A 27,590-nucleotide genomic window follows, 5' to 3' on the forward strand; every position below is an offset into this window, starting at 1 on the left:
GTGGCTGAGCGGCTAGCACTCTTGACTCAGCTCAGCTCAGCCTAGAGTTTGCATGTTTGTCCCCAGGTCTGGTAAAATCCTTCAGCTAATGTAGTCGTGACCTAGCCAGTGCCTCCGCTCAGTTTCATTTCTTTCCAGCGACTATGTCAGGAATCGGAAGACACTAGACAGTTCGCAAAAACCCCGGAAGTGCAAGTTTGGGCATAAGCCAATCAGTAAAGAGCCATACATTCTGTGTTGGCAACGATTCCCGAGATCGAGGCTTTAAAGCCAGAACAAAGAGAATGTTCAGTGAATTTTATCAAGGGGAAAGACGTTATTGCCCTTCTTCCTTCGGGATTTGGGAAAAACTTAATATACCAGTTATCCCTGTTAGCGGTGCATTACATACGTCACGACCAAATAGCAGCTTGGTTAAATGAAAAAAGTACCCGCCTACCATTGAGCGAACGAATTCTAAAGCTCTGAGGTCAGATGGTTTCTACAAAGTGAAACCGGCTGATGAATCAGTCTAGTTCTGACCAAACCTGTCTCAAGATCTGGAGATGCGTCCCTGCTGTACTGTTGTGCCCACTGCTCCTGTCAAGTCGCCCCAGCAGCTTTAAGGGAGGGGTCAAATGGAGAGGATGAATTTCTATACAGAGACAAAAAGTGAACCTTATGTGAACCCCATGGAGACATAAAACATACCTCATATCCCGTGGGAATTGATATCATGACCACACCGCAAATGAACGGCGTATTTTTACAAAGAGAATAACAACTTCATCTAAACACCTGCTTCGATTTCTCCATCAAACAGAATGGTTCCATATTGTGTTTTACTGAGTTGTATATGGGATCAGTGCAGATGATAAAATGTGAGAATCTGAAGCTCAGCGAGTGCCGTGATGATGCACTGACATTTAAATGAGTGTAAAAAAGATGACACCAGCATTTAGGGCTCTCACTGCAGAAAAATACTGTTTATCACGCACGCTGGCCATAACATTTTACTGTAGTTTATTACTTGCAAATCTGGGTTACTTTTCACACGTTTTGTCCACTTCAGCAGGTGTTTTGTGCACTGGCAAAAAAGAGAGAAAGAGACAGAGAGAGAGAAGACAGAAAGAAGAGAGAGAGAGAGAGAGAGGGAGAGACGGAGACTAAGAGAGAGAGAGAGATGGAAAATAACAGAGAAAGAAAGAGAGAGATATGAGAAAGAGAGAGAGTAAGTGAGAGAGAGAGATATGGAGAGAGAGATGGAGAGTAAGGGAGAAAGAGCGAGAAAAAGAGAAACAGAAGGAGAGTAAGAGAGAGAGAGAGAGAGAGAGAGAGAGAGAAAGTGCTAGATGAGAAAGAGACGGAGACCAAGATGGAGAGAGATGGAGAATAAGACAGCAAGAGACAGAAAGAGAGATGAGAAAAAGGGAGAGAGATGGAGAGTAAAAGAGGAAGAGAGAGAGAGAGAGAGAGAGAGAGAGAGAGAGAGAGAGAGAGTATAAGAAAGCGAGAGATGGAGAGTATAGCGAAAGAGAGAGAAAGAGAGAAAAGGAGAGTAAGACAGAAAGAGACAGAAAGAGAGACAGACGAGAAAGACAGAGAATGAGAGAAACTGAGACTAAGGCAAAGAGAGAGATGGAGAAGAAGAGAGAAGGAGACAGAGAGAGAGATGAGAAAGAGAGACAGTAAAAGAGAGAGATGGAGAGTATAGAGAAAGAGATAGAAAGAGAAGGAGAGTAAGAGATTAAAAAAGAGAGAACAAGAGAGAGAGACAGACACTAAGAGAGAGAGAGAAGGAGACTAAGAGAGAAAGAGAGAGAATGAGAGAGAAAGAGTTATAGAGAGAGAAGGAATTGTGTTCTTTTTGCCCATCTCAAGCCCAAATAAATAAAAGTGGCAGGATGAAAAATCTGAGAAAAATCAGCACATACGCATATACTGTAAAGGAGCTTTTAGGGTCAAACTTAGTCTCTATCCGTTTGTAAACCGTCTATTGATTGTGACTCCACTGCCATTAGGCCAGCTGATGCTAACATTCCTGTGACAGCAAAACTCTGGCCCCTGAAAGTTGAGAACCACACTTATAAACCCTTATAAACGAATAATAATTGGATGCAAGAAATGAGTGAGGAAAGTGAGTAGCAGACAGTTAACAAATGAACTAATATATACTGCTTTTCACATTTCTAACATGGTAAAAATCAGGTAGGTCTATTGCCTCTTGCTTCCAGGGCAATCGTTTTATCGAAAAAAGTACTGAACGTTGGTATCAAAAACTGGTGCTGAAAAAAGTATCATGCCCGGCAGGTCCTGAGTTGCAACGGAAATTATAAGATCAGCTGGTTTTGCTCAAAGATATCATGTTTAATGGAAGTTACAAATATTAATTCAGAAACAAAATGGAACAAAAACCAGAAAATCATTAAAAAAAATATATATAATAAATTTAATATGTTTACCAATACACTTATATAAAAGACACTTATATTAGAGTAAAAATAATGAACTTTTATAGCTTTGATTTTGAAAACGTGTCCTTGAATCTTCAGTTCCATATAAAGGTGAACATTGTTGGTTGTGTTTTCATTCAATCATTTCAATAGCAGATAATTTGAATATAGCATTATGCAGTGTTGTGCAAATTCACACTTTTCATGAACTAGTTCAAAGTTCAGTTCACACTTGTCCAAAGTGAATAGTTCACGTTCACAATTTTTATTTCGAACTAGTTCAAAGTTCAGTTCATTTTATATTTAGATGAGATCTGAAAGGCTGCTTTTATTTTTCAAACTGACTTCTAGTTTACAACAACTTTACAAGATACTCTGTTGGACAAGTGACTTTAAAACTGTAATGTGTTATTTATGACTTGTTACTGTCATTTCTAAGTCATTTGTTACATTACAATATTACTGTATTTAAAATGTAAAACATTACACGACTATTGCAGCACTTTTAATTTACTCCCACCAAAAGAACTGTTAAGATGCTGAACTTTTGCGCCGTATATGGACTGAACCAGGACTAAACCAGGACTAAACCAGGTCTAAACCAGGTCTAAACCAGGTCTAAACCAGGACTAAACCAGGACTAAACCAGAACTGAACCAGGTCCAAACCAGGACTAAACCAGGTCTAAACCAGGACTAAACCAGAACTGAACCAGGTCTAAACCAGGACTAAACCAGGACTAAACCAGGTCTATACCAGAACTGAACCAGGACTAAACCAGAACTGAACCAGGACTAAACCAGAACTGAACCAGGTCTAAACCAGGACTAAACCAGGTCTAAATCAGGACTGAACCAGGTCTAAACCAGGAATAAACCAAGACTAAACCAGGACTGAACCAGAATTGAACCAGGTCTAAACCAAGACTAAACCAGAACTGAACCAGGACTAAACCAAGACTAAACCAGGACCAAACCAGGACTAATCCTGGACTAGAACTTGGAATCTAGGACCGTCCCTGAGAGAACCCCGAGTGCGATCGGGCGTCAGCTGCGTTTATCTCGGTGGAGCGCGGACTTCTGCGTCGGTCCTTTCGCTCAGGATCACGATCTACGCGGGCGCACCTCCGGCGTTTCACCGCTGCTGATATCGCGGTGATTTTAGCAAATTTGTATGAAGAAAAACGAAAAACCCACCATTTCAATCCAGGTTAAAAAAGCATTGTGACGCGCGTTACTGACATATGTACCAAGTAAAATAATACGCGCGCGGAGCAGCACGTCCTGTGCGTGTAGATTTCAGAAAATAGGATCCATCCTATTTTTTGACGCTCTACACGAGCGTAGGCGCGTATCCCCGTCAAAATACACAGAGAGCATGTATCTATTGTTGTATTTGTGCATTTACCATCAGCACATTGTGCTCCTTGGGCAGTTGTGTATCATGTGAAAGAGCCCAGATAAACACAGACTGTTAATTAGTGCTTTGAAATTTACTTTTGAAATCCTTGCGTTTGCCGTGGTCAGCCTGTACAGAAGGTAAATACAAGCAGCTAAACGCGCCCAGTCAAGTTTGATTGACTTTCCCATTGAGAGACACAAGAGCCTGTACATTCCACTAAAGCTGCCGGTGGAGTCGCCTTCGCGTTGACACGCGGCTGTGGTTTCGCGAGGTGAAGTGTATGGAGTAAGAAAGCTGTCAAAAATATTCGTGCGCGTATAATTGAAATCCGTGCGTATTTGGGAAATCCGTGCATATTTGGCTGTAGTTGCGCATAAAATAAATATTTGTAAACTCTCAAATGAGTCCAGTCGTACATAAAATATATTGTGTGTATTTTATCCATCAGAATACGAATTGAAAAATTACGATGTCATGAATTACAATCACGAAATGAAAATTTACGATTACGCTTTCATCAGTACGAATACGAATTCACAGACGGAACTTTACTGTCAAAAATACATCATCACTTCACAGACATTATCCATCGAGCAGAAGAAACATCGATCAAGATCAAGACTGCGCCTGCTCAAGTTTGTAGCAGAGGGTAAACACAGAGTAATAGCACAAGAAGCTACAACAGCGACCAACAAGTGGGTTAATTAAAATCTATTGTAAAAATGTCTTGAATTCGGGAACCGAACGCTGCTGTATAATATTGTGTAGAAACACTAACTTTGAACAGGAAATTGCACCTATATGTTAGATAACATAGTGGAGCCAGTTGGCTAACATCCGACGTAATGTTCTCCCAGGGCTAATTAGCAAATATCAGGTTCTCTGTATGTTTAGATTAAAACATTCACGACTACAGCCACAGCGAGCATCAGTCAGTCTTCACTTCAGCTGCATTTCTTGCATGAAATGCCACCAAAAGTTCCTCGGGACGCTGAAATGTCCCAGTTTACACCAAACACTACCAAACTGTCCTGGTTACGACGTCACAGCCAATGAAATGTTACACATTACAGTTTAATGCAGCTTCCAGCAACAATTAATGTTCGTGTTTACAGGCAACACCTTGGTATGTTTACAGTATTTACCGGTAAGTATAACGTCACTGTAACGTGGATGGATTTGCTCATTGTAACCCATTATAACTCATGTATAACCCATTGTCTGAAATGCAGCTGAGATGAAGGTTAAGACTGACTGATGCTCGCTGTGGCTGGAGCCGTGAATGTTTTAATCTAAACCTACAGAGAACCTGATATTTGCTAATTAGCCCTGGGAGAACGTTACATCGGATGTTAGCCAACTGGCTCCACTATGTTATCTAACAATTTCCTGTTCAAAGGAGGTGTTTCTACACAATATTATACAGCAGCGTTCGGTTCCCGAATTCAAGACATTTTTACAATAGATTTTAATTAACCCACTTGTTGGTCGCTGTTGTAGCTTCTTGTGCTATTACTCTGTGTTTACCCTCTGCTACAAACTTGAGCAGGCGCAGTCTTGATCTTGATCGATGTTTCTTCTGCTCGATGGATAATGTCTGTGAAGTGATGATGTATTTTTGACAGTAAAGTTCCGTCTGTGAATTCGTATTCGTACTGATGAAAGCGTAATCGTAAATTTTCATTTCGTGATTGTAATTCATGACATCGTAATTTTTCAATTCGTATTCTGATGGATAAAATACACACAATATATTTTATGTACGACTGGAGTCATTTGAGAGTTTACAAATACTTATTTTATGCGCAACTACAGCTAAATATGCACGGATTTCCCAAATACGCACGGATTTCTATTTTACGCGCACAAATATTTTTGACAGCTTTCTTACTCCATAGAAGTGCGAGCAGATAGTCACTCGTCAAATTCCGACGTTTAACTGAACCCCAACAGTGACGTACGTCGTTCATCACACATAATTTGAACAAATTCACGTTCAAGTTCTTGATTTACAAAAGTGTTGCGTTCAGTTCAAAGTTCACTGAAAAATGAACGTGTTCAATGAACGAGTTCAAAAAAACGCGTTCATGCACAACACTGGCATTATGTACAGGAAAAATAGGCGCTTACTTGCTGGAGCTAAATGTTTTTGTATTTGTGTTTACTGAATTTAAAAGAAAGTTCATTTAGAGCAAGGGGATGATGCAGAAATGTCTGTAAGGAGTCATGGTTGTGAATGAACAAAAAGCTTTATGAAATTGTGAAAAAGAGTTGGCGTCATTTTTCAGTTGTTTGTCAGTTGAGGTCAATCTGGGCCCATGCTGGATAACCCGAGGCTATTCCACAGACACAGCAAATATGATTCTCACTGAGCCAAGCATAAAAGGCAGACCCTTCTTTGACCAGGCAAAAGTTTAAACGACCAAATCAAAAAAGATTAGAATGTTTCATATTAGCAACAAGTTTACAGTAAGGACTATAAGGGAGCCAAAATCCAATAGTTTGTCTTCCAGCTAAGTATTCCTGACCAAAACTGTGGCTCAAAAGGACATGTTTAATTAATATTTGTCTATAATTGATTGAAACTCTGGCTGTACAATTGATTGAATTTTAATTAAATTGGATACAGTAATTTCAAATGGTCAGTGATTCATTTATAGGCACCATTTTAAGCCATTTTTACCATTCCAAAGATATTATATTTTGTTAATTGCCATTTCAACTGTGCTCATTTTTAATCTGTCTGAAACCCATGGATAGTCAATCCTCTGTCAGTAAAATCATGTGGCTTGGAGTAGAGTTCAGACTTGTAGGAATATTTTACTATTTGTATGTTCGGTTGCCATATTTCTCAGTCCTAATTGTAATAATGTAATAGGGAAACAGAAAACAACAATGGCAAGCAAATACTACTTATCACACCCACTTGATAAAACGTTTCATAGACCTGTTTTAAATACAAAACCACATAAATATAATCTTAAAGACTGTGACAGTGCACTTAACCCTCCTCAGTCAAAGTGGGTTAAGTCAGAGCGACAGTTGGGACAGAAACAGCTCAGCAGTTTGAGTATCACCTGCAGCTACACAGCTCTGCTCACTGTTATAACTTTTTAATGAGAGCTTCACTCCCAACAGAGCTCATTGGTCCAACCTTGGGCCCAGTGCCTGCACAACATTGGCCATGACATTTCACAATTGCTTCTTAAAGGGCACAAAAGTTTGGATAACAGCAGGAACTTGATTGAGATGATCTCCATATAGTTAAAACTCAATTGTTGGTGGAAAAGTTTGAGGACAGCCAAGTAGAGAGAGAAAGGGAAAGGCTTTTGGGTACATGGCTAAAACAGCAATTATGCAATACTAACAGAAATTAATATCTTGATTTTTATAAAATTCAGATGATATTATCGAAGTCCAACAAAAATGTGCTAAACGTGCCTGAAAATGTCATTCTCTGAATATTTCTTTCCTCAAATTGCAGTTAAGCATTCCTACATTTCTTACATATGACTTTGAAGTGATATATTTTGACAACTTATGGAAAAAAATTGAGAAAAAAACAATTTTAAGATCCTATATTACATTAGCTTTACACTCACAATGTTATGCTTATGTTATAATGTTACCTCATCAAAACATCCGTGTGTTTTAATTCATTCACACATGTTTGTGTAACCCTTTATTATTAGTCTATCTACATCTCCAAAGCTCAAAAGCTCTGTTCCACCTTGTGATGTCATGTAGTGGTAGTTTAAGTTAACAGCTACCATTTACGTTTTGTTCAGGTGAGGTTAGGACTAAAATCATCCACGTGATCCTACTGAAGGTGTATGAAATTTGAAAACAGTGTTTTCTGAAAGAATAATACCACCTAAATATGCAGGATTTGTGAGATAAACATATGTGAATGCAATAAAACAATCATTATAAGATAGATCAGAAAATAGCATAATATGGGCCCTTTCACTAATCACTAATAATCACAAATCAAGATATTTTTGTTATTTAGAAGCTGGAAAACATACCAGAAAAAAACAACAACAACAAATTGCACATTAGCCTACTTTTGCTAAACACAAATTAAATCTAGTCTTTTTGGGAGTTAAAACAAAACAAACACACAAACAAACAAAAGAAAAAAAAAAAAAAAAAACAACCACCAAACCAAAGCAATCAGAACCCTATCCTCTGTGGGTTAGATATATAAATGCCCAAAGCTTACAGTTGAGATGTCCAAAAATGAGAGTGCTCTTTCTTTGATAAATCATTGCAATCTTTCTGTGCTCCTGGCTCAGTTTGTCCTTTTGATAAAAGAAAAAGTCCTGATCCCAGGCCCACCAACACTTTGTACAAACACAACCTTTGAGAGAAAATCAAACCTGCAGCTTTAGCAGACGCAGTCACAGGCAACACACAAGCAAGAAGAATCCATGATTGTTCTTGTCAGATTTGAGGGGGTAAATTCCAAAGGCTTAACAAAATGTCATGTTTAAATGTCAATGTCGTGCCCTTTTGTATTAGTATTTTGAGAATTGAACTGTTAGCACATCACCTCACACATTAACACACTCTGGCCTGTCAAGAGAATTACTATTTCAAATTATTGTTCAAAAACACTGTACTTGCAATAATGGGATGCTGCTATTTAAAGATCTTATTTATATTACACAATATTCACACATGTTTGAGTCGCCCTTTATTATTAGTCTGTCTACATCTTCAAATCTCAAATTGCTCTGTTCAGCTTTGTGATGTCATGAAGCGGTAGTTTTCAAGTTAACAGTCAGCTCTTTGGTTCAGTAGAAATTGGCAAGTCCAGGGCTGAAATCAACCAAATGATTCTAATGAAGGGGTTGGCAGTTTAAAAACACAGTGGATCACTTCCTGTATTACTAGATGGCATCACAAGCTGTTTTATTTGAAAGAAGAAATCCTAAATATGCAGGGTTTGTGTGTTAAACATGTTTGAATGAAACAAAACTCCAGGTATGTTTGTGATAAACAAACAATATGATAACAGATAAAAAAATGAATGCTCTAAGAAGACTACTCTTCATTTCATGCTTGACAACAAAATTCACATTGGAACTAGCACTAGCATTATCATATATTTCTAAGAATGCTTGTCAATCATGCAAGTTAATTTAATAATTCAATTTTACAGCAAAATGTATGAACTTAATGTATGAACGTGAGACTTAAAGATGAACATGTACAGACAATTACATAAATTAACTATGACAGGCTTGCATATTGTATTAATCTATGAGGGAAAAAACTTAGAATAGATGTTGAAGGGCCTATATTATGCTATTTAACATACCTGGAGTTTTGTTTCGTTTCATTCACACATGTTTAATACACAAAGGTCAAGATTTTAACTTTTAACTCCATACACCTTCACATAATTATCTGAATCATTTCATCCCTGGAATTCCCAACCTCTACTAAACAGAACATTTTGAGCTTTTGCGATGTTAACATGTGTGAATGAAATAAAACATAACTCCAGGGTTGTTTTTGAGTAGGTAACAACATTCTAACATGACTTAAAGATCACAAGAATCCATTTTGTGTAATATAGGACCTTTAAAGAACTTAAGTCAGACAAGAATTCTAAGATACGCTTGTTTCAGATTCCAGTAGCAACTATATATGTGTCATTTCACATACACTAAACAAAACATGGCCATTTGAATCTTCAGCATTTCAACTGATGTGTTACTCTGGTTAATTTCACTCCCCAGCTTCTTTCTGGTAGAGAGTAGGTATTCCATTAGGCCTGTTTATGTTTATTACTTCGTGTACATCCTTCATCACGGAGCCAAAGCTGGACCTGTGTTATGTAACAGATGTGAGAGAAGTGTCCCGGATCTCTCTCTCTCTTTGTTCCTGTCATTGATTTTCTGTCTCCCTGTGCTCAGAGCTTCCTGTTGTTCTTGGTCTGGATATGTTCCTCCGCTCTCCTGACACTCGCCCTTTCATCCACCGCTCCTCTCTGACACGAAACAACTGCAGCTCCTCATACTGCACCAAACTGGACCCCATTTACCACTGTGTGTGAATGCACCATACAACGCCAATGTAACTGTGGGTTTGATGTGAAAATTGGAATGGAAATTTTGAAGTTTGAACCTAAATTTGGAACTTGTGCTAGATGTACATTTTACCAGGGACTTCCAGCATAAAGGCCATTTTTACATGGAAAATAACGAAGTTTCTTCATAAAGATATCTAGAAAAAAAACAAACAAACAAAAAAAGTACCTATCTGAAAACCCATGCATACCCCATATTCATCCACAGTGTTGAAAATGTTTAAGAGCGTCTAGCCATTAGTATGCACAACATGTTGTGAAATTGCAATACTGACTCATGAAAGAACCGATACCGTATATAGAATACATTACAACAACACAAAGTTCACCATTTTATAAAACTGTACTTATTTTTGGAGAGTAAAATGGACAAAAAGATGTACTTAAATCATGATTTTCCTTCTACGTTAGACTTTGGTTGGTCTGTTTTGATCCAGTTTGACTAGTAAATGAAGCCATATGCATTTTGTGCTTTTAATTAACTGGACTTATTGTTTGTTGAAGTACATTATAATAATAATTATATTCTTAAAGGTTATATATTACACACAATTGACTCTTGTGAGCATTTAGCCATGTTAAAATGTTGTTACCTCATCAAAGACATACCCAGAGTTGTGTTTTGTTTCAGTCACACGTTTGCATAATCCTCAGTCTACATCTCCAAGCTCAAAATGCTCTGTTCCAACTTCAGTTGAGGTTGGCAATTCCAGGGCTGAAATTATCCAAATGATTTTAGTAAAGGTGTTTGGGGTTCAAAAAAACTGTGGTGCACTTCCTGTATTGCCACATGGCATGTTTTCTGTCTGAGAGAAGAACACAGCTTAAATATGCAGGGTTTGTGTGTTAAACATAAGCAAATGAAACAAAACACAACTTCAGGTATGTTTTTGATGAAGAAACAACATTATAACGTAAAAAAAAGAGTAATATGAGTCTGTGTAATGTAGAATATATTGCGGTTGCATCTCTGTAAATCAGGAAATAGAAACTACATCTTATTCTGAAGGGACTGTGAGTACAGAGAAAAGTGTGAAATGTAACATTAGAAGATCAATGTCTTATTTATCTGAAATAGTTTATGTAAATGGTCAGTGGTTTTTATAGTGATTTTCCACTTCCATTGGCCAGTCAAAGTGTTTTACAATAAGAAACCATTTTTACCAATGTTGACAAACCAGTGCTACCAAATACAGGACAAGCGGCACAACAAGCTTAGCATATTGCTCAAGGAGACACAAGAATATACACATATAGAGTGAGCTGGGACTGAATTGCCATCTTTGTGTTACTGGCCTGCTGCAGTTATTTTTACAGTATAGAAACATGCATTCCACACTATTTACTGTACAGCTACTATCAAGGCAGGTCTCCTGGAACCATCATAATCCTATAATACATTGTCTTTAGCGTTGGAGAGTGTTTGATGCTCCTCTGAGGTACCCTTTGTGTGAGAAATCAGGAGCGTGAGGGTAAAACCAGGTTAAGGCCAAGAGGAACTGACTGCAACCCTGCAAACTCAGCACAAATCCAGCTCCGGACCACTGCCTATTCCGATAAAAGAGTATGGAGAGCACCCGAAGGATTCACTGCATCAACGAGATCAACATCACATGTTATGATCCCGGTGGGCTTGAGTTACAGAACGCCATGGTACATGCTCTCCCCAGGGTCTGACGAGATTCAATTCAGAGCACGTCCCAAACCAAGAGGAGTAAATGATGTTTGACTATCTACCTTCAGAGAGACATAGTGATCTGTGAGTTTGATCTGTAATGAGGAAGGTATAAGATGGGTGTTAGCAGTGGAGGGGGTTGTTGTTTCAAATAAGGATCACAACTTCAAAGCCCTCCTCTCTTGATTTGCTGGTCCTTCCGTCTGTTATGTAACTCTGATTAACCTAACATAGCCTCAGCTCACTCCTGACCCTTTAAGGCCCATTTGAAACTGTATAAACACTTTATAAAGTTTAAGAGTTAGACAACAGGTCTATGTTTTCTAAAATCCAGAGTAATTTTGATCTGATGGTACTGAGTAAGAAATGAAAATGAAAGTAAAACTTAATCTAAAATTATGATCGATGAGTAAATGAGTAAAAATGTCTTTAAATTTTCCTGAAAATGTAAACATATTTAATATGAGGGATTTCTGCATAACCTGTACCTGGTATGGATTGCATTTCCTGGCAAGTCAATACAGTCCCTGACAAAAGTCTTGTCGCTTATCCATTTTGTAGAAACCAAAGCTTATAACCTGACTTTAAATTAATCGATTGGTTTTAGAAATGTCTCATATGAAAGCTAAAACCCTCCCAAATTATGCTCAATATACTAAAATAAATTTGCTTCACTGAAGAAAAATTGATCATTTAATGAACACAGAAAGGTCAGATTTTGGCAAGACAAAAGTTTTGTCGCCTTGTCATATGATGCACCCAATCCTAGATTACAGCCTCACCTGTGATCAGTTACTGATCAATCAATTAGTGGGTGTGTATAAAAAGAACCCCAGCACATCAGACCTTCACATCAACTGCAACTTGACCTCTGACAACATGCCTAAGATCCACCCTGAGACCAAAGCGTTAATTATCAAGAGGCTGAAGACCAGATCCACTGCTGAGGTGGCTGACACCTTCAATGTGTCTCAGCGTCAAGTACAAAGAATAAGAAAAAGATCTGAAATGACTGGAGATGTTTTTGACAAGCCCAGGTCCGGCAGACCCCGCAAGACAACTGCTCGGGAGGACCGTTTGTTGATTCGAAAATCCACGGCCAGCCCCTTTTCCACTGCAGCAGACTCCACCAGGCCTGGTCACCGCAAGTCCCTGTGTCAACCAGAACAGTTTGTAGAATTCTGTCTCGAAATGGCCTCCATGGTCGAATCAGTGCACAGAAACCAGCACTAAACAAAAGGCAATTAAAAAACCGTGTGGCATTTGCCAAGGCCCACAGCCTGCTAAAAGGATGGACACTGGAAAAGTGGCAGAAGGTGGATTTCTCAGATGAATCCTCGGTTGAATTACATCACAGCTGCCACAAATATTGCAGGAGACCTACTGGAGCCCGCACGGATCCAAGATTCACCCAGAAAACAGTTGTTTGGTGGTGGAAAAATCATGGTCTGGGGTTCCATCCAGTATGGGGGTGTGCGAGACATTTGTGGGGTGGAAGGCAATATCAATAGCCTAAAATATCAAGAAGTATTAGCTACCTCTTACATTCCCAACCATAAAAGGGGTCAAATTTTGCAGCAGGATGGTGCTCCATCGCATACTTCTATCTCTACATCAAAGTTTCTCAAGGCGAAGAAGATCAAGGTGCTCCAGGACTGGCCAGCCCAGTCACCAGACATGAACATCATTGAGCATGTCTGGGTTAGAATGAAAGAGGAAGCATGGAAAGCAAAACCAAAGAATCTTGATGAACTCTGGGAGGCATGTAAGACGCTTTCTTTGCTATTCCTGATGACTTCATCAACAAATTGTATGAATCATTGTCGAACCGCATGGATGCAGTCCTTCAAGCTCATGGAAGTCATACAAGATATTAAATATGGATCTCACAGCACCACTACTTAATTCACTGACGTTATGCAACATATTTTTGTATTTCAAGTAAATTATTTGTTCAGTTTTCTGTAGGCGACAAAACTTTTGTCTTGCCAAAATCTGACCTTTCTGTGTTCATTAAATGATCAATTTTTCTTCAGTGAAGCAAATTTATTTTAGTATATTGAGCATAATTTGGGAGGGTTTTAGCTTTCATATGAGACATTTCTAAAACCAATCGATTAATTTAAAGTCAGGTTATAAGCTTTTGTTTCTACAAAATGGATAAGCGACAAGACTTTTGTCAGGGACTGTATATCCACACAAAGAATAGCTCATGTAGCTTTTTATGTGCTCTTATGTTATGGATATAAGGTGAAGCAATTGGGTGTCCTACAAATGTAGTATATTTTAATTACAAAAAGGCAAAGTGTACTGCCCAAAAGACAACCATATGGAGAGGAGGAACATGGATTCAACTCTCACTTTTCAGTTTAAGGAACAACTACTTCCTCTCCAGCCTTTGTTTAAAGATTGTATTTAATACACATTAAAAGCATTTAATACACCTGACCTGTCCCCATCCAAAAACAAACAAAAAACTTCCCCAAATCTATATTTTTGTCATAGAATTTTAAGTGTACTGACTTTTTAAAACCTTTATATATCCAGGTAGGTCAACTGAGAACCAATCCTTATATACAACGACAACCTGGTAGTTTCTGTATGTGGTTGTGACCTGTTGCCACTCAACTCCCTCTGTGTGTCCTTAGGGATAAAAATAGAAAATCATATGTGTTTATTACACAATTTGACCCACTAACAACTATTGAAAAAGGTCACCCTATCTAACACCTAGGATGTCCTGACTAGTCCATATTGCTCAACCAAAACAAAAAGTAGACAACATGACGTGCATTTGTTTTTCACACTTCCCTTATGTGCAAAACAAAGCAACTTACAACATGTTTTCTATCCCACGTTTAACGCTCAAGCCCTCTTTCAAAAAAACAAAAACAAAACCCAAAGTAATATGTTATCTCCATTTTCACTACCACCAAAACACACCCACTTCTCTGTATGAACTTTTATTTGCTTGATGGTACATGTAGGATTTGGCTCATCTCTAGCCTGATCTGCTGTTATCTATGGGAAGTGCTGACAACTTTGCAGCTCTTTGTTGTGATTACGTTTACAGCAACATCAGCTCCCATTCTGCACCACTTTTTTCAAAGCTATAATTATTGGGCATAATATAATTAAGTATAAGCCTTTACAAATCTCTCCATTCTCTTTTAGTTGATTTTGTACTCCTTAGAAAACAACTCTCAGTGTTTGCTTTCTCCACTGTCTACAACAGCTCATTGAATCAAATTAGAAATGATTGGAGACCTTGTGTTTGCTTAAGGATTTTGGGAGAATCCTTGATGAGTCAGAGCCTGTGGTTATTTGAGGACTTGTAAATCCCTCCTCTGGAGTCTCAGAGCACCACATATACACAGAGTGTGAGCCTACCTGATCTACCTCACTGTCATGTGAGTGCTGCTGGGAAGTGAACACGCAGGTATTCTCTGGAGCGACAATCAGCCTAAAAATACACAACAAAAAAGATGCTTAACAAATTGTTATAAAAGATTCAAAGAAATGGTCTTAAACAAACATGACAAAACCCATATTATTTAAACTTCGTAACTTTTCTGATGGAGGACATGCCACCTGCTTTTGTACTACAGAATTACATTACATCTACATTAAACATACTGTATGTATCTCCATGGAGACAAGCAGATGATGGAACCAGGCCAAGTCAGATCTGTCAGATATGTGGAAAGGCAAGCCCACTCAAGATAAGAATGCATGTTTCAAAGTATCTTTTAGCAAAAAAATTAAGGTTTAATCCAACAGTGGAACATTCTAGGCAAAGCATAATACAGTCACCAGAAAAGTTACACGGTGCACCTTTAAGTGTGAATATGACTAAAAGTGCTTTCCATTGGACTTCTCTTATTCTGTAGTCAACACTAATACTTGCTTGCTGTTTAGTGGTAAGCATTAAAATTCTTGAATCCTGTTGATCCTGTTTATTTTTAAGTTATGTTTTCATTACATTTTTTTCTTTGTGTGGTTGCCTTTTCAACAACTACAGATCTTCAAAGTCAGGTATAGCGCAGTTTTAAAGTCCCTGTGAGCTTTAGGCCAAGCTATAATGCTAATTAGTTCATCAGAGACATACCCGGAGTTGTGTTTTGTTTCATTTACACATGTTTGAGTAACCCTTTATGATTAGTCTCTCTATGTTCTCTCGTTATGTTGTCAGGAAGCAGTAGTTTTCAAGTTAACTACAGGGTTTAACATGTGTAAATGAAACAAAACACCACTCCAGGTATGTTTTTGATGAGGAAACAACATTAATAGATCAGAGAATAGCATAATGTGGGGTCTTTAAGATGCAGCTTGAATATTTGGGGTGAATCGTTGATGAGATATACATCAATTCCTTCTTTCTGATCAGCTCCTTGATTTCTTGTAGTCGAAAAAGATCATAAAAGTGGTCTGGATCAAACCATTTATCAAATCCATCTCTGCTCTGTTACACCATTTAGATGCAAATCCAGTTCCCCCTGGAGACTACATGAGTGACAAGCAACCATGCAACATTACAAGATACATACATTACTCCTATGTTCAATGGATGTACATTTTAAACAGAATAAAAGAAAGACACACCCATGACTATATATGGGCATGTTGTTGTTGTTGCCCACTATATTGTAATCCCCAGAGGCTGTGAATTAGCATAACCGTGTGGAGGCAGCAGTGGCTAACAAGCGTCATACCATCTCTTGTTTATGCTACTAGCACATACATGAGTAGACTATGCAGGTACAGGGATATGATTGACAGGTCATGAATCTCGGCACATATTAAGTAATCTAAAATGTCAACAATATCAGAATTTCCGGTATATGGATCCGATGACATGATTTGGTGTAATGAGGATTTTTTTTTTCTTATTAAAATGTCATGTGTCAAAGGTCAAGGACAAAGGTCAGTACATTTGTATTTAATGATGACAAACCTAACAGTACTGTAGGTGAAGAACAAGCTACCCCTGCATGCACAAAATACAGAGTTGCATTACAGAAAAATTTCAAATACACATTTTTATTAAGATAATTTATGAATTTATTGGCATACTTGTTTGTAATTACTGTAGAGAGATTTCAACTCACCCTTGTTCTGTAAAGTAATTGCTTTCTGTTTGATTTGAGCTCTACAAGTTTGCCTGGACTTTGCAATGTGCTGACATACACCAGAGGGGGGAAGACTTTTAAGTAAGTATGCACCAATATGATACTGGTATCAGATATTGGAACATATACTAAACACACATTGAACATTCTGATGGATGGGATTATCGGTCCCAATATATTGGTTCAGTCGTTATCCCATTTTGGTATATAAATTGGTGTAATAAGACAATTTACTTACAAGGTGTTTTGGTCCAATATTATTGGTAATATTTAACTTGTATTTTTTTTAAAGCTGGATCGGTGCATCCCTACTTTTTAGCTTTACATATAAAGAATTACTTCATGTATGAAACAAAACTCTAAATATATTTTTGAAGGATACACAGATAATACAAAGATATTTAGATCATCTTGCATTACTTGACATGTTCACCATCAAGGTAAGGTACACACAAACGGACACAGGCACAAACACACACACACACACAGACACACAGACACAGACACAGACACACTATGCTGCTTTTGCAGTGGCCTAAGGCAGCTCTTTATCGTACAGCCCCAGAGCACTTCAGGCCCCGCAGCACTGTCCATCTGCCCTCTCTGTTCACTCCTGACTCCAACACAACCTCTATCTCCACAGATCTGTTTACAACACACACTTTCTCCTTCTGCTGTTGTACTTCAACTATGACTTGTGTGATTCAAGTCAGTCCATGGCTCCTGCACTTCTAATGTCAAATAACAAAGAGTGACCCTAACTCCAAAAGCATACAGTAAAAAAGGACAGTGGAGCTGGCCTGGCAGTATCTGGTGGAGCGAATAACCAGTAACTGTATGTTTTAACTTTTGTATGTTAAAGCCCTTTTTTAACTTATTGTTGTAAACTTATTGTTGTGAGTGTCAAGAAAGCCACAATAAATAAATTCATACAAATAAAAAAGAATCTGTTCTAAAACAATCAATTATCATACTTTTTCAGCAATATTTTCTACAGTTATTACACATTAGACTAAATAAAATTTACTTTTTGAAGGCACTAAATCAACTTATTAAGCAAATAACTAATGCTAATTGAATGGGTTTATACTTTTTTGTTTATATTTATTTATATTTTTGTGTCTAACATTTTGAATGCACCAACACATTCAACTCTTCTAAGTAGTATAGCCATTCAAAAAGAGAGAGAGAGAGAAAAAGATAAATATGAAGGGGAAAAGGCATCACATAAATCGTGTCATATAAAATTGGTCTAGTAGAATTGATTTTGGCTGAGATGTAATGGAAGAAGTTGTACACCCACTTCACCTGGAAATGTGTCTGACTTTATGATTAATGATTGTTCCTAAAATGTCCTTTTGTCTTGTTTTCTCCATCCGTAATCTTTATCCATGACTAAAACAGAACTTTCTATTAAAGTTACAGCCCTTTATTCACCCAGAGCTGGGCAGATCAGAGAAATACTGTGGATGTTGTTTTGAAGACATTTCAATATTGAGTATATTGTTTGTAATAAAAGACGGAAATAGGAAAAAAAAAACTGTTGTTATCTTTCAAACAAGGGTATAAAGTGACATTTCTGCACTTCTGTGCGTAATTTTCAGTCATTTCACATTTGATGTTTAAACCTCAACATTTAAAGATGGGGTATTTTACTTCTATGGGGCATTAACTGCTAAAAAATGAAAATGTATATTCACCACCAAATATTCACAGAAAACAATGTATTAACATGTTTTATGAGTTTCACTTCCGTTTTTGAGCCTCCTCTCTCTTTCCTCCCAGTATTAAGTCACTCCCCTTTGAGAGCTCTATCACAGCACATTCATCATTTCTCTGTCCCACACAGACATATTTTGGTTTTACTTCATGGTTGAGTCCAGACTATGTCAAGAATTGTCAATGCATTAACATTTAGACAAGCTCTAATCCTATAAGACGTTTTTTCTTTTCATGCATTCACACAAACATCTTGGTACAACATGTACCACTTAAGGACCCAACTCAATGAGCTGTGCATGTGCTTCATGTTCAGCTAAATAGGCCATATTGGTATAATAGAGATGTACCAGCTCCGATCTACTCTAACCCATCAAAATAACCTTTCAAGTCCAAAGATGAGGTTTTCACATATCAAAAGAAAACTCAAATACAAAAGACCATGACATTTTGGGAAAGAAAAAACATAAACAGTTTTTTTGCATCTACAAACAAAATACAGCAACTCTTGAGTCTGATACAATACATTTGAGTAAGTTACATTCTTGGAGACATTATTGCTTTGTGAAAAACGTTTCACAGTATGGCATTAAAGTTTTACATCTATTTCCGTGGAGACGGGCAGGGGGCGACACTACGGCAAGAATAAATACTTTTGAGGTACTCTGCCTTCAAAAACACCTGTAATTGACTAAAGTCAATTGTGTGAAGTGTAAATAAGTTACAAAGACCATCTTTAAAGGCCACAACATTATGCTGCCAGGTTTACATACATGTCAGTATAGGAAGACATGAGTACCCAAAAGGAAGGACCTTTGATAAATTATCTTTATCTTCAGCCTATGCTGACGGACGCCGTGGCTCTGTCCTCTGAATATTTTCAGTTCTATTCAAACGCACTCTTATGTAAATGTGCTGCTGTGTTCAGCACCTTTGAGTGGGCCTAATGGAAACATTCTTGATCTTGGTGTGAATAGCAGTATAAAGAATGATTACATTAAACGGACCAGACAGTCGCTGATAATGAGTAATGGAATTCCAGGCTCAGGTTCAAGAGCATTTTACAAAGTTCACTCCGTTTGTAAAACATAAAGCCTACATCAGATACACACGGAACAATGTCTATGGAAAAGTCTGCAAATCAGTGACTTAAGGTCATTTATTAAAGGCCCTGTATCAGACACATTACCATGTATAAAAGCAAAATATGTCTTGCTGCATCTGCATCTAATTATAAAGTGCTTTGTTGTCTGATAATCAGAAAGTGTGTGTTAGCACACTAGTTATTGCTAGCTTTATCACCACTGCAAAAGTCTCCTTTGGAGGGTTGTGAAAGGAGAGGGAATAATTAGGTTGTTTGGAATGCATAAGGTGAGTGAGGGATAACTTTGGACCACTGCAAACCAGTTGAATTAAACTAGTTATGTTCTTAATATATTTTGACAGTAGAAATTAGGTACAGCACTTTTTAATCAAATGTTTCATCTATATCATTTTATGGATGTGGAAAAGACAGATACGCAATTACTCAGTTCAGTTCACCCACAAAAACTAGCTCCTCCCTTCAGACAGATATAAGGCAGTGACTTACCAGAACCTTGGTATTTCTGTGTAATCTTCCAGTTCCAGTTAGCTGGAGCATGATGTGTAATGGTCTATAATGGCCTGACCCTTCACTCTAATGGGCTCTACAGAGGATTCCTGTTTGTCCACTATAGTCCAGGTTACAGTTTGTGTCTGCAGAGGCGACAGACACTGAAAAAACATCAGCTTCAGTGAGTTGAATAATTCAGAGAGTGAAGACAGAGCAGTAGGAGAGAGGAGCCAGAAGACAAACTACTGAACTAGTGGAGAAAGATGGAAGCACAAAAAATGTTTCAAAAGGTGAAAAAGTCTTAGAACATCCTAGTCCTCTTGAGTGCTTGTTTATTATGCAACTTAAAGGTGCACTATATAACATTTCTAGTGCAGGGTCTGCCACCTCTGTGTGATGTGTGTCTGATGTTTTTGCTTTGTCTGGAATGTTCCACAGTAAAGCATTATCTATTTCCATGAAAACAAGCAAGTTACAGATCAGAACTGTGGAAAGGCAATCTTGCTCACATTACAAAGCATTTCCCCAAAATAAAACCATTGAATTAATGCAAGTCGAATATGTTTAAAAAGAGGTGTGTCTCCTAACCAGAAAGGTCAAATTGCTAAGTGCAACTTTAAGGGAGGAAGTGTAAAGCAGGTAGGTTATTGGTTATACCTCTCACTCCGGACTAGGACTGAAAGGTTTAAGAAATCCTTTGTCCCCACAGCCATCAAGCTCTAACCTATCATAACCCCAACCGCCGCCCGTCATCCTACTGAACTAGCACTTTATGCACATGAACTTTGCATGTCTTGCTCAAATGATTATTTTAATGATTATTTGTTGAATTTTATTATTTTTTAAACTGTTTTAGTGTGTGGTGAAATGTGTGAATGTGAGCTACATGAACACCTGAATTTCCCCTTCTGGAGATCAATAAAATATTTATTTATCTATCTATATTAGGACCCATATTACACAAAATGGACCCCTCCTCCAAACAACATGGTTGGCCGCCCCAGAACCTTCTTAAGGTGCTCCAGCTCCCTGGGGACTCTTTTGCCTGGAGCACCTGAGGCAGACCACACCAGAGGGTAAGTACAATTACTTTACCACAATTACTTAGATTTAAATGCACTTTTACTTTTACTTATTTCCTTTTCTTTTACAGGTAGCTTCAATCTGCACATAATCAATTTTCAATAAACATTTCTATAACTTTGTTTCAGTTCCTCATTATTTTACCTTTTAATTAGCCCTAAGCCCAAGTAATGGACTGGCTACATTACAGAAAGGTGTATGGATTTTAATAACACACAGGAACACCTCCTGTATTACCATATGACATCACAAGGTGGAACAGAGTGTTTTCTGTTTAAGAGAAGATCTCAAGCCTAAATCTGCAGGGTTTGTGTGTTAAACATGTGTGAATAAAACAAAACACAATTCCAGATATGTTTCTGATGAGGAAACAACATTATAATATAGATCAGAAAATAATGCAATATGGGTCTTTAAGGAAGCAACTGTAAGGTAGGTAGGTTATTGCTTAAGTTTTGTAAACACGATGTGCTCTAAAACTAACTAAATGTTGTAAACTTTCATTGCTTGAGTTCATAATTCATAGAGTTCATAAAAACAAAAATAAGTGATGCATACACTAGTTACTGTTATTACTGTATAAATCAAGCATCAAGACTAAACCAGAGTGGGACATGGGTTCTGGTAATAGAACAGATATGTCCTAAAACGGAAAGGTTGATAGTCCAAATCCCTCTATTGCGATGTCCTTGCGCAATACACTTCACCAACCTCATGAAAGTGTGAGTCAAAGTGGTTGCAGATTAATATTTTACAATGAACACCAAAAAAGGCAAAGTTTCACTGTTTTGATGTGAAAAACACAACAGAAAAAGTGGGATCTAAGAGTCTCAACAACAAACAACAAAGCATAAACATGGAATTCTCGTGGATACACCCTCCACAAACAAAACAAAGATAAAACTAAATTCACAAATATATCATCCATTTATATCCCAAACAGTTGTAGTCTATACCCTCAATGCAAACTTCACGTCAGCAGATTCTCTATAAACATAAAGTCTTTTATTGTGTGGCTCCATGTTGAACAATCACACTGAAACTCCATCTGTTTGTGCAGTCTGGGAGTACAGCTGCTCTCAAACAGGGACCGACCCAAACTAAAACTATAGGAGCTGTGTACAAAGAAAGAAAGGAGATGCATTTGTTGACTCTGAGCCGAGAGAGGCTATACATTTTGCACATGAGCTAGCATCTGCACCTGCTTTGTGGGAGAACCAGGAAAACTTGTGTATTAGAATAAACTGTTCAAATGATCCAATCTTTCTGTGTAACATCAAATGAAATTTGTTAGAAAATAAGTAAATAGTTTCTGTATATTTTGCATGTATCGCACAATTGATAGTAAAAAACTAATAATAATAATTGCAGGAATAAAAATGCTGTCAATTTAAAAAAAGTCTCCTCAATTCACTCTATACTATACATGCACTAACTTTGGTCACACCCTCTCATTTAATGTGTTTTTCTTTATAGATTTTTATATGAAACTATGTAGTAAAGAAAACAAACAATTTTTTATACTTTATATAAAAATCAACAAAGTTGCCACCCTTTGCTTTCTTTTCCTTGAAATGGCTTTCACTTCACAGCTGCGCCTTGTCAGGGTCAAGAAATACAAAAAGTGCAAATAGCGATCAAAGCAAAAGGTGTCTATTTCAGAAGTTTTGAGTTATTTTGTGTTTATTTTTTGATGCCTTCAGTGAGAATCTTTAATGCAAATAATCAAGGAAATAAATGAAAGAGTGTGTCCAAACTTTTGATAGGTAGTGTACATACTAATATTTCAGTTTGTATTAACTATTCATAGGTTTCAAAGTGATGAAAAATTAGGCACAGTTTCCATAGCAATTCAAACCAACTCAACTCAAAATGTCACCTAAAAAAGACATTTAAAACAATGAATACCTAATATATAGTTATTGTGCTGTCAGAAGTTGCCCAACTTAATCCAGGTGGTTGAATGTGGAATTCAATTGTTTACTTATCTGTGACACATTGTAGATTATTTTATAATTTTTTGTATATTTCTGTTTACCATGGTGAAAAATATGACTGATAATGTATTGTCAGTTTGTTGCACAGACAAAGGACTGCGTCAGCAAAATTCCTATACCACACTATTGAATATTTGAATAATATCTTTACCTCCAGAAATAACACCAATGCACAGACAGACTGAAAAGTTTTTCACCACACTCCCCAATCTTCTATAGTCCCTCTAACTTGTTTTCACTAGGACTGCCAAAAGCAGTACAGAAATAATTTTAAATATCTATCTATCTATCTATCTATCTATATCTATATCTATATCTATATATCTATATATATATATATATATATATATATATATATATATATATATATATATATATATATATATATATATATATATATATATATATATATATGTTAGGAGAGTATTTATCAATGTTCACTGAAATACTATTACTTAAAAATATCATTCACTCAATAGTTGTATATAATGCGTATTAAGATTAAGTATGAAACTTCCTTAGCATCAAAAGTTTTAACTTTTTTACATAATGACTTTTAACATGCCTTTTTTCTGGTAAACAATTTGGATCGGCCTATATATGAATATGACGTACAAATAAAGTTGCCAATCCATTCAGACAGAGGCTATAAGGCTGTTATGTGCGTCTCCTCCTGCTCCTCTGAGTACCATTAGCTCAGCACGCCTTCCCATCAGCTCCTCTGTTTTTAAAGGAGGAGGGAGGAGGAGGAGATCTGGGCCTGTGGTAATGGAGATAATGAGGGCTGGCAAAAGAATCCAAAGAGATGGACTTGCTGATTAGAAATATACAGGAAGGGATTTATTATTTGTACCATATGGAAGAATTTGCCAGATATGAAACCCGTGCAGTAACGGAAAAATACAACAAAAAATTCTACGTAAAAGTTTTGAGTTATGTGAGCATCTTTCTGCTCTTCCAAAAGCACCTATAGTCACAACCACCAAATTACATGATCACACTCAGACACACAACAGACACACACAAGATGGGGAACATGTCTTGTTCAAGGCCACGATAGTATGCAGTTTCACGGCAGTGTCTTGAGCTTGCCTCGCAAATCCATAATGTCTGGTCCCCGTTTTTTTCAGTTATAAAGGAGCTCATAGGTCATTATGTTATTTTATGTATATTTTTTTCTCATAAGCAGCCATATTTGTTTTTTTTATATATGGATGGACCATAGATGCACCCCGGATTGGCTAAGCCACCTGTCAATCACGTCCATTTGAAAATGGGAAGATTCACTATGACCAGACCCACATCTTTGTAAAGTATCTAAGAAGTGTGTATAAATTCTTTGCAGTGACATTATTCTGGGGGTGTTCTATATGTATGTAATCAGCTACAAGTATCAACTCTGGATTCCAGGCAAGTCTTGCCCAAATACACATCAAGAGAATGCAATGCTAGAATAAAGGACTGAACCATCATCTTTCAGGTTAGTGAATAAATGTACCTAAACAAATTCAACAAACTTTTCTTTATGTCTCTCCAGCTGAGAGCAATCTTAGATGCTCTCTGACCACCTGGTTGTCTACATGGAGACAGATAAGTTTAATGCCATACTAACATCTCAAACAAAGCAATAGCATCTCCATGGAGATAAACAAGTGACACACACTCCACCCAAAAACAGAGATGAACATCCAGAATGACATACACATGTAAATTTACATGTTCTGACATTAATTTTTAATGATTAAATGAATGAGATAGATATTAATACAATAAGATCTCTGTCAAACAGTCTCACTTTAATAATAATAATGCACCATCAGCTCCTCCAACCACTACCAATCACTCACGCACACACTACATTCAGCTGAGCTTAGCTTCTAAGATTTGACAAGATCAGGTTTTGACAGGTCTTACCTAGACTTTGCCAACAAAATTAGTAAGTATGTTTTCCTACCAATGCATTTCCATTTTAAAATTATAACATGTAATTTAACTGACAAAAAAATTGCTATTACTAAATTACTATAAAAAATATGAAGACTTTTGGCATGCCATTTACCAACTCCAGACATTCTGGCTATTAGGCTATATTCAATCCCGTATAACAATGTTGATATTAAACACTATGTAATTGCTTGCAAGCTGGACAGACATTATATATCTTGAACACTGCATTGCGCCATTGCAGTCCTGAAATTTTAAACTTAACATAAAGTTGTTTTTAGGGCAGCGCAGTTCCCTGAAGGCAGAATTCATTTATATATATTTTTATACATTTTTCCTATAGCGTGTTGGATGAACAGACAGCTAGGTCGGCGCTGACAAGGTGGTGGTACAGAGTTTGTCAAAGGAAATTAGCTCAGACTAAATTGGGTTTCACTCGAGTTGTACTGCTGTCTATTAGATCTGTTAAGTGACTGTTGCGGGAAGCAAGACGGATGAGGGCGGAGACAGTGGGTTTGAAAAGGTCAGAGAGGCACTTATAAGCCCCAGCTACATGTTGTACATATGGAGACAGAGTGTGTTGTCTGGTAATAAAAGCATCTGAACTCACTGACTGGGTCCATGCTGGGGGCTATCATGTGAAAATGATATGACATTAGCATGATATTGTGTATGGATTTATTGTTATCATATCAGCTAACATGAACAGTCAGATAAGGACCAGTACAATTGAATATGGAGTCTATGGAAAGGATGGGATTGTTTACAATATTGCAACAAGCCCATATGGAAATGGTTGTTTTTGAATGCTTGTACAATATCTTAAAGGGGCACTATGTGATTTTAGGTGAGGGTATGAAACCTTCCATCCTCCTCTGAGATGATATTGTTTAGCCCGGGAGGTTTCACAAACTGGCATAATACAAAAGTATTTTTGTAGCTGAATAAATGAAAGATAGATTAGTTTATACTATAAGGTGGAACAATCAAGACAAAACAACAACAGAAGGTGATGGACCCTCCACCAGAAAGGTTACATAGTGCACCTTTAGTGGCCACACATTTTAGTGTCTGTTTGCTTTTGTACATAATGGATATTATTTATTTATTTATTTATTGACAATCAATAGGGACAGTGAGTGTTACAGTGAATGTTCAGGATTCAGCCCCTTATTTTCCACATTATATAAGATGGAGTACAAATAACAGTAAGCACAAGTCTGTTAGCATCAATGCTAAAAATTTTTTTGACCTACTGACATTAGAGCTGATGATTAAAGTGAACTGACTTTTCATTTATTGCCAGCTCTTTCATCATTTGATTCAAAAGAAACATTTAATAATAAAACATCCCTGTGATATTCAAAATTTAGATCTGTCTGCAAATATAAAAGACAATTTTCCTCATATGTACTGTTCTGCACTTTTCAAAGCTAATAATAATAATGATAATAAAGAGAGGTGAATTAATGTATTCACTAATATAAGGTGATAATAATATTCAATACAAAGTGCAAATGGATGTGTCATTTCTGGACACATCTACAACACATTTGTCCATGGAGTGGCTCTCTCCTTCAGTGTGGTTCAGTGTGGAGGAGAGGGGATGCTCTGGGACAGTCATCCATTTCCTTGTTTCCTTCTGATGTTTGTAATTGACTAATCTGCATTACAATGCAAGTTTCATTGGAACAATGCAGTAAAACAATGTCAATCTGTAACTGCTGCTGTCAGGCTCGTCATTTTGGTCTTAAAATGTTTGTATTCAGGAATATCACGAAGGGCATCTGGCATAAAAACTTAACTTTAGTGCAACTGAGTCACTATGGCAACCCTGTAAATAAACATTTTGTCTAGATAAATAATTATATAATTGAGGTTAATATCATCTGTCACAATGAACTGTTTCACATTCTCACTTTGTCCTTGACTCATTGAGAACCTTGTCAGAACATTTCATTCCAAAAATAAAAAGCTAAAATTGCGTATTTATTATAGCGCTCCTTCTTTGACCTCAGCCTGTCTAACCTGTCATTGGCAAAGTGACCACCAGGGAGCAGCGGTGAATAGGAGAAGGCAGGTGTTATCAAATGTAGGGTTGGATTTAGCGTTGGAGGGTGTGCGTGGGATGCCAGAGGAAAGCGAGAATTGAATGGAGAGAGTGAGATGAGCGTGAATTAGTTTGTGCGCTTCTTCAGACAGGGCAGCACTGCATTCACACATCAGGCATGAGATCATCCTTTACCCTGCTGTATCTCTGTGTTGTTCAGGAGAGAGGGAGAGGAAGGATGAAGAGGAGGAGGCGGGGCGAAGAGGCTGACGGAGGAAGGAGATTACATCAGTCAGAATGGAACTTAGACTCAGTGTTCAGCAGAGAAGAGAGTTATCTATAGCATAAAGGGAAAAGTTGCACATGGAAACAAAGATAAATGCAGCTATGGCCCTTAAGCAAGGGGAAAACCAATACATATTCTTTTGACTGGATGCTTCATTATGGGCTTTATTTATTAACCTTT

At 37.3% G+C, this 27,590-nt stretch overlaps 1 protein-coding gene across 2 annotated transcripts in view; it reads right to left on the minus strand.

Moving 5' to 3' along the window:
• LOC110173873 (endonuclease V) overlaps window positions 1–27,590 on the minus strand; it is a 75,496-nt gene that overhangs the window by 29,602 nt on the left and 18,304 nt on the right. The window contains exon 8 of one of the 2 annotated variants that reach the window (XM_055158743.1): window positions 14,999–15,071. The exons of the other annotated variant lie outside the window; for it this stretch is intronic. Within the exon in view, the coding sequence (XP_055014718.1) occupies window positions 15,015–15,071 (57 nt within the window). The 3' untranslated portion in view covers window positions 14,999–15,014. The remainder of the gene's footprint in view (window positions 1–14,998; window positions 15,072–27,590) is intronic. 2 annotated transcript variants of the gene reach the window in all.

Source organism: Boleophthalmus pectinirostris, unplaced genomic scaffold (genome assembly GCF_026225935.1).
Source record: "Boleophthalmus pectinirostris isolate CB_2022bp ecotype Guang Dong unplaced genomic scaffold, ASM2622593v1 HiC_scaffold_22, whole genome shotgun sequence".
In the NCBI taxonomy this organism is placed as follows: domain Eukaryota; kingdom Metazoa; phylum Chordata; class Actinopteri; order Gobiiformes; family Gobiidae; genus Boleophthalmus; species Boleophthalmus pectinirostris.